Source organism: Engystomops pustulosus, chromosome 5 (assembly GCF_040894005.1).
Source record: "Engystomops pustulosus chromosome 5, aEngPut4.maternal, whole genome shotgun sequence".
Lineage (NCBI taxonomy): Eukaryota > Metazoa > Chordata > Amphibia > Anura > Leptodactylidae > Engystomops > Engystomops pustulosus.
In genome coordinates, this window is record NC_092415.1 from 3,682,883 (window position 1) to 3,695,192 (window position 12,310).

General features: G+C 54.7%; 2 protein-coding genes across 3 annotated transcripts in view; one reads left to right on the forward strand and one right to left on the reverse strand.

Moving 5' to 3' along the window:
* EEF1D (eukaryotic translation elongation factor 1 delta) overlaps positions 1 to 12,310 on the reverse strand; it is a 34,987-nt gene that overhangs the window by 9,006 nt on the left and 13,671 nt on the right. The window lies entirely within an intron of this gene.
* On the forward strand, positions 409 to 11,070 carry NAPRT (nicotinate phosphoribosyltransferase). Of its 2 annotated transcripts, XM_072151025.1 has the most exons (13): positions 409 to 647; positions 2,385 to 2,512; positions 2,896 to 2,978; positions 3,295 to 3,425; positions 3,497 to 3,612; positions 3,698 to 3,894; positions 3,965 to 4,105; positions 4,226 to 4,310; positions 4,600 to 4,680; positions 6,221 to 6,323; positions 8,327 to 8,484; positions 8,587 to 8,694; positions 10,123 to 11,070. In XM_072151025.1, exons 1-13 carry the CDS (start codon positions 440 to 442, stop codon positions 10,189 to 10,191), a joined length of 1,608 nt encoding a protein of 535 aa, XP_072007126.1. In that variant the 5' UTR covers positions 409 to 439; the 3' UTR covers positions 10,192 to 11,070. The 2 variants fall into 2 exon arrangements, with proteins under 2 accessions (XP_072007126.1, XP_072007127.1); XM_072151026.1 differs by lacking the exon at positions 409 to 647 and having other exon boundaries at positions 2,386 to 2,516.

Genomic DNA, 12,310 nt, shown 5'->3' on the forward strand with positions numbered 1-12,310 from the left:
CCAGACATAGTCCTACTCCCTGCACCGTGATTTATGATACTTCAGCACCAGCCATACCCCTGCTCTCTACACTGCAATTTATGATACACCAACACCAGACAGCACAGGGTTAGAGTTCTGTCAGGTAGGTTCCTGTAAGTGTATGTGACCTTCAGCTTCCCCAATGAACCTTTTAGCTTCTCAGGCAGGGAGAGATGTGATATAAAGGAGGGAATTCTAGAAAGGACATTGTATACCTGAGGGGCTGCTAGTTTAGTGGGGATACACCTGCTGACAGGTTCCCTTTTGGAGTGAGGGGACTGTGTCACAGACGAGGCGTCCAGTCAGGCATATTACGCATGCGCAGGCGCTCGGCTGGGACTACACTTCCCGGCATGCTTTGGGTGCCGGGGGCGGGACTTCCTGTGTATATAATAGCTGTCATTGGCCGTACGGTGTCATGGTGTCCGCCGGCATGGAGCTGCCGCTTCTCACCGATCTCTACCAGTTCACCATGGCGTACGGCTACTGGCGGAGCGGCCGGCACCGGGAGGCCGCCGAGTTCGAGCTCTTCTTCCGGGAGGCTCCGTTCAATGGCGGCTTCACCGTGTTCTGTGGCCTGGAAGAGACGCTGCACTTCCTGCGGGACTTTCACTTCTCTGCGGCGGGTGAGGAGAGCGGACTGTGCCGTATATGTACAGACATAACTGCCCCCCCCCCACCTGTCACTGACCTTTATACCCCTCAGCCCCCTCATACCCCTCCCCCTTTGCCCTCTGCCCTGCTCTCTCATACCCCTCCCCTTTGCCCCTGTTTTGCTCTCTCATGCCCCTCCCTTTTGCCCCCTGCCCTGCTCTCTCGTGCCCCTCCCTCTTTGCTCCTGCCCTGCTCTCTCATGCCCCTTCCTCTTTGCCCCCTGCCCTGCTCTCTCGTGCCCCTCCCTCTTTGCCCCCTGCCCCCCTGCCCTGCTCTCTCGTGCCCCTCCTCTTTGCCCCCTGCCCTGCTCTCTCGTGCCCCTCCTCTTTGCCCCCTGCCCTGCTCTCTCGTGCCCCTCCCTCTTTTCCCCCTGCCCTGCTCTCTCATGCCCCTCCCTCTTAGCCCCCTGCCCTGCTCTCTCATGCCCCTCCCTCTTTGCCCCCTGCCCTGCTCTCTCATGCCCCTCCCTCTTTGCCCCCTGCCCTGCTCTCTCGTGCCCCTCCTCTTTGCCCCCTGCCCTGCTCTCTCGTGCCCCTCCTCTTTGCCCCCTGCCCTGCTTACTTGTGCCCCTCCTCTTTGCCCCCGCCCTGCTCTCTCGTGCCCCTCCTCTTTGCCCCCGCCCTGCTCTCTCGTGCCCCTCCTCTTTGCCCCCGCCCTGCTCTCTCGTGCCCCTCCTCTTTGCCCCCGCCCTGCTCTCTCGTGCCCCTCCTCTTTGCCCCCGCCCTGCTCTCTCGTGCCCCTCCTCTTTGCCCCCGCCCTGCTCTCTCGTGCCCCTCCTCTTTGCCCCCGCCCTGCTCTCTCGTGCCCCTCCTCTTTGCCCCCGCCCTGCTCTCTCGTGCCCCTCCTCTTTGCCCCCGCCCTGCTCTCTCGTGCCCCTCCTCTTTGCCCCCGCCCTGCTCTCTCGTGCCCCTCCTCTTTGCCCCTGCCCTGCTCTCTCGTGCCCCTCCTCTTTGCCCCCGCCCTGCTCTCTCGTGCCCCTCCTCTTTGCCCCCGCCCTGCTCTCTCGTGCCCCTTTTCTTTGCCCCCGCCCTGCTCTCTCGTGCCCCTCCTCTTTGCCCCCGCCCTGCTCTCTCGTGCCCCTCCTCTTTGCCCCCGCCCTGCTCTCTCGTGCCCCTCCTCTTTGCCCCCGCCCTGCTCTCTCGTGCCCCTCCTCTTTGCCCCCGCCCTGCTCTCTCGTGCCCCTCCTCTTTGCCCCCGCCCTGCTCTCTCGTGCCCCTCCTCTTTGCCCCCGCCCTGCTCTCTCGTGCCCCTCCTCTTTGCCCCCGCCCTGCTCTCTCGTGCCCCTCCTCTTTGCCCCCGCCCTGCTCTCTCGTGCCCCTCCTCTTTGCCCCCGCCCTGCTCTCTCGTGCCCCTCCTCTTTGCCCCCGCCCTGCTCTCTCGTGCCCCTCCTCTTTGCCCCCGCCCTGCTCTCTCGTGCCCCTCCTCTTTGCCCCCGCCCTGCTCTCTCGTGCCCCTCCTCTTTGCCCCCGCCCTGCTCTCTCGTGCCCCTCCTCTTTGCCCCCGCCCTGCTCTCTCGTGCCCCTCCTCTTTGCCCCCGCCCTGCTCTCTCGTGCCCCTCCTCTTTGCCCCCGCCCTGCTCTCTCGTGCCCCTCCCCTTTGCCCCCGCCCTGCTCTCTCGTGCCCCTCCCCTTTGCCCCCTGCCCTGCTCTCTCGTGCCCCTCCTCTTTGCCCCCTGCCCTGCTCTCTGACCCCTCCCCTGTGTATTGCAGACCTCCAGTACTTGGCGTCCGTCCTCCCTCCCTCTGTGGATCGCGGCTTCTTTCAGTTCCTGGAGTCGGTTGACGCCTCGGAGGTGACCCTGGCGTCTGTGCCGGAGGGATCCATCGTGTTTCCTAGAGTAGGTATGGCGCCCTCCGGCCCCCGGGTACAGAGAATGACCCCCTGACACATCACCCGGACCCCCGATACTCTGAGATACTGGAATCATCCTAATACCTCTTACAGCTGAGGGTTTGTTACAGTGTAATCCTCCAGACTGATACATTGTAACAAACTACAGTTGGGTTGCATTTTTACAACCTCCAAATATAAATGTTCTCATTCAATGACAGGAAGCAGAGGCCTGGATAACAGTAACAAGTAGACACCATGTATTCTCTATGGCACTAGCCCTTTAAATGTGAGATCCATAGATCCCTGCCCCATAGATGGAGACTGCTGATTGGCCGGAGTGGGGGGCTGTGCTCTGATTGGTCAGGCGTGTCATGTGATCTCCTGCAGGAGCCGTTGATGAAGGTGCGGGGGCCCCTCCTGGTGGTGCAGCTGCTGGAGACCACCCTGCTCTGCCTGGTGAACTACGCCAGGTAGGTAACACCGACCGCTGGGGGGACAAGACGCTGCAGTTCTGCTCATTCTGGATGACAAATAGAAAGCTAGAGCTGCAGTAAAGACTGACACCGAGCGAGAGGGGGGGGGGGGATCTGATTATTGATCCTTATAGATCCTGAATCCCCCCCCCCCCATGGCGATAGTAATGATAGCGCCCACACCTAGACCTGCTCATAGAACCGGTAATTAGAGATAGACTATAGCGCATACCTCCATTCACTGACAGCAAGCAGTTGTATATCTATCTGCAGAGCATTGCACATAACCTCCACCGCTTTGTTCATCTTACAGCCTGGTAGCCACTAACGCTGCTCGTTTCCGCCTCGTGGTGGGTGCAGACAAGAAGTTGGTGGAGATGGGTCTGAGGAGGGCGCAGGGTCCGGACGGGGGGCTCTCTGCCTCCAAATATTCTTATATCGGGGGTAAGTGTGGAGACCACCTGCAGACACTGCTGGATCTGGTGGGCACCGCCGCTGATTGTCCACCTCCTTAGGCTTTGACTGCACCAGTAACGTGCTGGCGGGGCAGCGGTTTGGCATTCCAGTGGCGGGCACCGTGGCCCACTCCTACGTGGCATCTTTCAGCTCCCTGGATGAAGTCCGGCACCAGGTACGGATATAAGAAGCCCCTCCCCCGCGCTGGAGGCTTGTATACATCACCCAGGCAATGATACATGGGTTATTTCTCCCATCAGGCCTTGCACCCGGCTGGTAGTCAGGAGGGAGGGGCAGATTTCCTGGCGTTGGCGCAGTCGTGGCTGCAAAGAGTGTGCGACCTTCTGCAGATCCCTCCGCAGAGCACGAACCACGGAGAACTGGCGGCCTTTGTGTCCTACGCCATAGCCTTCCCCCGAAACTTCCTGGTGGTGGTGGACACCTACAGCGTGATGATGTAAGAGGGGCCCGGGGCCACGAGTGTTCAGTCATATACGTGTCCTAACCACCGACTCTTTGCCTGCCAGGAGCGGGATCCCCAATTTCTGTGCGGTGGCTCTTGCCCTGCAGGATTTGGGGTACATGGCAGTTGGGGTGCGACTGGACAGCGGAGACCTGGCGCGACAGTCTGTGGAGATCCGGAAGATTTTCCTGCAGTGTGCGGAGAGGTGAGGGTCCCGTGCAGGGGGGAGCACCATGTCCTTTACCTTGTCCCCTCGTCCCAATCTTCACCCTCCCCTGGGGCATGTTGCTGCACCTCCTGGATGTGACTTCTCTCCTTGTTGTAGGTTTGAGGCTCCCAGTTTCAAGACCTTGTCTATTGCCGTCAGTAATAACATCAGCGAGAAGAGTCTGAAGCTTCTGACACGAGCAGTGAGTGCACCCAGCGCCCCCTACAGGTCACATGCAAAGCTCCAAAACCTCTACATAGACCATGAAATTCACTACCTGCAGCCACCACTAGGGGGAGCTCAGGCATTGACTGCAGACTGTGCAACCATTGGATTCTATGTATGGTCAGTCTGCAATCTCCTGGGCCCCACCTAGTGGTGGCGGCAGGAAGCTCTGCTTGTACCTATGCAGGAGTTTTTTTGCTGCACATCAGTATATTTATAATATCAGACTCCATGGGTAAGTAATAATGTTATCTCTGTACTTACAGGAGAATGAGATCAATGTGATTGGTGTTGGCACCCACCTGGTCACCTGCCCCCTGCAGCCGTCCCTGGGCTGTGTCTACAAGGTCAGATATATCTGGGGTATTAGGTTTCCTATGGGGCCAGAATCTTTTATCCGGGATGATCTCCTGTGTATCCTGGCCACATACTAGATACAAATCATCTGAATCTGCTGGCATCAGCAGGTCACAGGTGCAAGGGGGCGCCCAAGTCTCCCCAATGGCAGATGTGGACATGGCAGATTTTTACCATTACCATGATCAGCCTGGATGAGGAAGAGAGCGGCGGGGAAGGACGGTGGAGGAGGGAGGGAGAGGCGGGGAAGGACGGTGGAGGAGGGAGGGAGAGGCGGGGAAGGACGGCGGCGGAGGAGGGAGGGAGAGGCGGGGAAGGATGGCGGTGGAGGAGGGAGGGAGAGGCGGGGAAGGATGGCGGTGGAGGAGGGAGGGAGAGGCGGGGAAGGATGGCGGTGGAGGAGGGAGGGAGAGGCGGGGAAGGACGGTGGAGGAGGGAGAGGCGGGGAAGGGCGGTGGAGGAGGGAGAGAGGGGCGGGGAAGGACGGTGGAGGAGGAAGGGAGAGGCGGGGAAGGATGGCGGTGGAGGAGGGAGGGAGAGGCGGGGAAGGACGGTGGAGGAGGGAGGGAGAGGCGGGGAAGGACGGCGGAGGAGGGAGAGAGGGGCGGGGAAGGACGGCGGAGGAGGGAGAGAGGGGCGGGGAAGGACGGCGGAGGAGGGAGAGAGGGGCGGAGGAGGGAGAGAGGGGCGGGGAAGGACGGCGGAGGAGGGAGAGAGGGGCGGGGAAGGACGGCGGAGGAGGAGGGAGAGAGGGGCGGGGAAGGACGGCGGAGGAGGAGTAAGGGAGAGGCGGGGAAGGGCGGAGGAGGAGTAAGGGAGAGGCGGGGAAGGACGGCGGAGGAGGAGTAAGGGAGAGGCGGGGAAGGACGGCGGAGGAGGAGTAAGGGAGAGGCGGGGAAGGACGGCGGAGGAGGAGTAAGGGAGAGGCGGGGAAGGGCGGAGGAGGAGGAGTAAGGTAGAGGCGGGGAAGGACGGCGGAGGAGGAGGAAGGGAGAGGCGGGGAAGGACGGCGGAGGAGGAGGAGGAAGGGAGAGGCGGGGAAGGACGGCGGAGGAGGTGGAAGGGAGAGGCGGGGAAGGACGGCGGAGGAGGAGGAAGGGAGAGGAGGAGGAAGGGAGAGGCGGGGAAGCACGGCGGAGGAGGAGGGAGAGAGGGGCGGGGAAGGGCGGAGGAGGAGGGAGAGAGGGGCGGGGAAGGGCGGAGGAGGAGGAGGAAGGGAGAGGCGGGGAAGGACGGCGGAGCAGGGAGGGAGGGAGGGAGGGAGAGGCGGGGAAGGACGGAGGAGCAGGGAGGGAGGGAGAGGCGGGGAAGGACGGAGGAGGAGAGGGAAGGTGAGGTGTAAGGGCTTTTGCACAATGTTACTCCCCCGTCACAGTGTAATGATTATGTAGAAGCTGCTAATAACTGGTAGATTTGGTTTTGGGCTTCTGGAGGTAAGTGATTGGTGTAGACAGGACAGGGATATAATACAGTCATGGCCTCAGCCTGGTTGGATCACCGCTCTTGTGTCACAGACTCTTGTCATTGTAGTTGGTGCAGGTGAACGACCAACCACGTATCAAGATCAGCGAGGACCAAGAGAAGACGACAATACCCGGGAGCAAAGCCGTGTACAGACTGTACGACCGCCACAGTAAGCACCACATAGACCGCAGCATCCCCTGCTGGATCACTGTCTGCAAAAGTTTTTGTGTGCCAGTCATGTTGTAAGAAGAGTAGAGCTGAGCGGATCAGATGGTCGCCTGACCCGCAATATTACCGGATTGGCAGATCTGCGGATAGTTGAGTCAACTTGCTGGGTCGTCACCAATTCAGCAACATGTCCAGGTCAGGCAGACAAATCGACCACCAGGTCTGCTCATCTACAAAGAAGTCCTCTAGTCTAGACACTGCTATAGCAGAATAGTGAGTGCAGCTCTGGCCTAATACAGGATGTAACTCAGGATCAGAACAGGATAAGTAATGTCATGTATGTACACAGTGACTGCACCAGCAGCAGAATAGTGAGTGCAGCTCTGGGGTATTATACAGGATGTAACTCAGGATCAGTACAGGATAAGTAATGTCATGTATGTACACAGTGACTGCACCAGCAGCAGAATAGTGAGTGCAGCTCTGGGGTATAATACAGGATGTAACTCAGGATCAGTACAGGATAAGTAATGTCATGTATGTACACAGTGACTGCACCAGCAGCAGAATAGTGAGTGCAGCTCTGGGGTATAATACAGGATGTAACTCAGGATCAGTACAGGATAAGTAATGTCATGTATGTACACAGTGACAGCCCCAGCAGCAGAATAGTGAGTGCAGCTCTGGAGTATAATACAGGATGTAACTCAGGGTCAGTACAGGATAAGTAATGTCATGTATGTACAGTGACTGCACCAGCAGCAGAATAGTGAGTGCAGCTCTGGAGTATAATACAGGATGTAACTCAGGGTCAGTACAGGATAAGTAATGTCATGTATGTACACAGTGACTGCACCAGCAGCAGAATAGTGAGTGCAGCTCTGGGGTATAATACAGGATGTAACTCAGGATCAGTACAGGATAAGTAATGTCATGTATGTACACAGTGACTGCAGCAGCAGAATAGTGAGTGCAGCTCTGGTGTATAATACAGGATGTAACTCAGGCTCAGTACAGGATAAGTAATGTCATGTATGTACACAGTGACTGCACCAGCAGCAGAATAGTGAGTGCAGCTCTGGAGTATAATACAGGATGTAACTCAGGATCAGTACAGGATAAGTAATGTCATGTATGTACACAGTGACTGCACCAGCAGCAGAATAGTGAGTGCAGCTCTGGGGTATAATACAGGATGTAACTCAGGATCAGTACAGGATAAGTAATGTCATGTATGTACACAGTGACTGCACCAGCAGAATAGTGAGTGCAGCTCTGGTGTATAATACAGGATGTAACTCAGGCTCAGTACAGGATAAGTAATGTCATGTATGTACACAGTGACTGCACCAGCAGCAGAATAGTGAGTGCAGCTCTGGAGTATAATACAGGATGTAACTCAGGATCAGTACAGGATAAGTAATGTCATGTATGTACACAGTGACTGCACCAGCAGCAGAATAGTGAGTGCAGCTCTGGAGTATAATACAGGATGTAACTCAGGCTCAGTACAGGATAAGTAATGTCATGTATGTACACAGTGACTGCAGCAGCAGAATAGTGAGTGCAGCTCTGGGGTATAATACAGGATGTAACTCAGGATCAGTACAGGATAAGTAATGTCATGTATGTACACAGTGACTGCACCAGCAGCAGAATAGTGAGTGCAGCTCTGGGGTATAATACAGGATGTAACTCAGGATCAGTACAGGATAAGTAATGTCATGTATGTACACAGTGACTGCACCAGCAGCAGAATAGTGAGTGCAGCTCTGGAGTATAATACAGGATGTAACTCAGGATCAGTACAGGATAAGTGATGTCATGTATGTACACAGTGACTGCACCAGCAGCAGAATAGTGAGTGCAGCTCTGGAGCATAATACAGGATGTAACTCAGGATCAGTACAGGATAAGTAATGTCATGTATGTACACAGTGACTGCACCAGCAGCAGAATAGTGAGTGTTACACTGTGTCTCTATGCTTCCCTCATTGGTTACAGATCAGCAGCTCCTGGACCTCATGACGCTGGAGGAGGAGCCTCCGCCGGAGCTCGGGAAGGAAGTGAAAGTTTATGAATTGGGCAGAGGTGCCGATAATGAGTGTGTGACTCCGATCAGAGCAGAATCCTTGCATCGCCTCTACTTCCAGCACGGACAGGTATTGGGGGGCTGATATTTGTGGGAGATGAGGGACAGATGTAAGAAAAGTGGAGCTTCCCTCCTAGAAGCTGCTGCCCTGAGCGCCGCCTTGTGCTTTCAGGTTGTGCAGCCTCTTCCAACAATCGCTGAGGTCAGATCCTACACCCAGAGATCCCTGAGCGGCCTCAGCCCCCTGCAGCGCCGGCTGGACGACCCCCAACCCTATCGGGTAAGTGGGGGGGGGGGGCTGCGGGGAAGATTATGTATTACTTTGAGACCTATAAAGTAAACCCCTTGCAAGTCCCCTGGGAGAGCGGCAGAGATGCTAAAACTGTAATATATGAAAATCTAATGTGACTGATAATGTCTGGGGCTCGGGCAGGAATCACGTCTCCTCCATGACGAGTGGGTGGTGGGGGGCGCCGCTGCATTACACCACAGGTCAGTACCAAACCGGACCTGCCATAGAATTATACTGGTGCTTTGTAGTAAAGTGAGGTGGGGTCAGGGGGAGACTTCAGGAGCTGCTTCTGCAGTTAGAATAATGTGCTGTTATCTCACCATGTGCATTACCTGTGGGCGTCCTGTAGTCTGGTCACTTACACATCTTATATGGCAGTGATTGCCAACCTCTTAGAGACTGAGTGCCCAAACTACCACCCAGGTGGACAAAATAAATAGATACACCTAAGATCACTGGCATGGTCTGGACCTATAGTGGCCAGTATATAACCACAAAATGTGTATTTCTGCAAACTAAAGGTCCATAGACCAAAGAGCAATAATTTATTAAAACTTAACTTTTATCAATACTGTAATAACAAGACAAGATGGATGTACTACTTATACTACACGTATGGAAACAAGAGATTTAAAATTGGAGTGGTGGGAAAAGAATTCTGATTTTTCAAATAATTATGAGGGGGAATAGTTTATTATATATTGGTCTATTTCCTCTAATTATGGGGCGACCGTCTCTACGAGGTCAGTCACTTTCTGTGATTATTATACGCACTTCTATCCATCCGTACATGCGTGCCTCTAGAATAATTCGCCGTCTGTCATGCCCATATATATCGCTAGTGCACTTTTTGCCTGTATCTAAGGTTGCTGGGAATAAACTCTCTTCTCTGTCACAGCTTTCATTCATACCAGCCCCTGAGGCACCAATAATGCAGAAGATATTTGGATGATCATTGTAGCTTTGCTCCAGGGTCCCATAAACGGGAGGAATTGTCAGGGCCGGAGCTACAATGATAATCCAGATCTGTCCACACCTTCCCACTCCTCCAGTAGTCCCAGGTAGTCCTGTCACTTTATAACTGTGCACAGCAAGTCCTGGGCTGTCTGGGACTGCAGGAAGATACCTGGAGGCCATAGGTTAGCCACCACTGCTATATGGGATTATGGAGCCTCGCATCCTCTGGCAGGGGTCAGGCTGTGATGTGGGGTCATGGATCAAACATTGTACCAGAAAAAGTGAGGATGGAGGGGGTGGGGGCTTCCACCAATACATCAGTCACAATCCCCCTAACATATAGATAGAGGACCTCGGCTGCAGCTCCTGCCCTTTGCCTATGACATCGGTCTCAGCATTTCCTACAAGCTGCTGCTCGAGTCTTCAGGTCTCAGCTGCCTCTTCTCTTCTTGTATTCAGGTCGCAGTGACTGAGACCCTGCACGGCCTCCTGTCATCCCTGCGGAGGAGCAGCCGCCATCTTCAGTGATGGAGAAGCCACAGAACGTGTCCCAAGATCTTCAAGCGAGAATGTAGCCAAACCGTAACAAACTTCAGCGATGTCTCCAGTATGTGACCAGCCCCCCACCAGTGATTACAGGGGGTCCCCTCTACAGTATGTGACCAGCCCCCCACCAGTGATTACAGGGGGTCCCCTCTACAGTATGTGACCAGCCCCCCACCAGTGATTACAGGGGGTCTCCTCTACAGTATGTGACCAGCCCCCCACCAGTGATTACAGGGGGTCCCCTCTCTACAGTATGTGACCAGCCCCCCCACCAGTGACTACAGGGGGTCCCCTCTACAGTATGTGACCAGCCCCCCACCAGTGATTACAGGGGGTCTCCTCTACAGTATGTGACCAGCCCCCCACCAGTGATTACACGGGGCCCCCCCTCTACAGTATGTGACCAGCCCCCCCACCAGTGATTACAGGGGGTCCCCTCTACAGTATGTGACCAGCCCCCCACCAGTGATTACAGGGGGTCCCCTCTCTACAGTATGTGACCAGCCCCCCACCAGTGATTACAGGGGGTCCCCTCTCTCCCCAGTATGTGACCATCCCCCCCACCAGTGATAACATGGGGCTCCCCCCCCCCCTTCCAGGGCAGCACTTTATACATTACACTGTGACCTTGTATCAATGTATGATATCTAGCCACATTTCCTTATGAAGGAAAGCTAGGTGACCTTTGTATCGCTGCTACCACCCAGCTTTCCTGGAAGGATAGTGACACCTCCCCCGATCATGAGATGTAATCACCTTCCCCTCCTGCGGTCACTGATCATTGCTTAGATTTCTTTTTGTAATATGAAAAAAAAACTAGAAGGATGAAATGTTTATAATAAAAATCTGATGTCAATTTTATGATGACAAACAGTGGCAGCAGCCCAGAGGCCAGAGAAGAGGGACTGACAGATTATTACATAGTACATTTCCTCTATACCGCCAGCTCTTGGGATGTAAAACATCTTTGCCTATTGTCTGTTACCTAGATGCTGCAGTTTCTTTGCCATCTTCCTCTCCATGTGCAGAGAAGCCCCGGAGTCTGTAGTATAAACAAACTGGGAGGGGCTGCTGCTCACAGAGAAAGAGGTCATGTGACAGCTCTCTGTGTATGTAGCAGAGTTGGATGTGTTCAGAACAGTGGATACAAATGTTTCCTGCACCGAATAGTGAGGTACAAGATCTTCCCTATCAGTTCCTCCATCCCAGTCTAATTCTACAGCACTGTCTCAGCACCTCATGCTGCTCCCTTCCCCCACCTTGTCATCAGCTCTGTGCAGATAAGCTATTAACCATTAGTGCTCACACAGCACAGGCTATAGACATCACTGTCATGCACGGCTGTCTGCTCCATTACTCTCACAGAGCGACCGGTACGTAGGACCCCATCTTTTTGTGATCTGTGGAAGACTCATCACTGAGGACCCCCCAACAATCAGCCAGTTAGGATAGGGCCCAACTTGAATTTGTGGGAAAACCCCTTTAATGCAAAAGCACACAAGGCATCATGGGATCTGTGGGCATGCTAACTGGCCTCAGCTTGAGGGCATAGACTGACAGATATTAGTCTCCGCCCACTTCTCAGGTGAAAAGTTTGTCAGACTTTCAGAACAGAAAATGCCAGAACTCTGTGCTGCTCGTCCTTTTCTTTCCAGAGTTCTGGCATTGTTCTGTTTTCAGAGGGGACAATCACATAGTTACACTTTAACCTTCCTCCAGAGCTAAACATCATCTGGTATCCCATGTATTTACTACATCTTAAAGGGATCTGCCATAAGTGGGCACTAGGCTGCAGCCAGTGTGATGTAATCATAGCTTTATGTAGGTTGTCGGTAGCAGCTGGACTGAGATATGGATCTATATTCCAGGATTGTAGCTTCTCCATCGGGACACATCCTCACACTGCTGTGCTGCAATTGTAATCCTCCCCTAGGAATGGACCAGGAAGCTATAATGCTGGAATGTAAACCCAGCAGAAATAGAAATCCTACAGAAAAGGAGATTTTTTTTGCTCTGGGGTCCCCGGCGCTAGCATCATCTGCAGTATTTGGTTGCTGGGGTGATATTAGGCCAGGGGTGGCTCTCGGAGCACTCCGAGGGC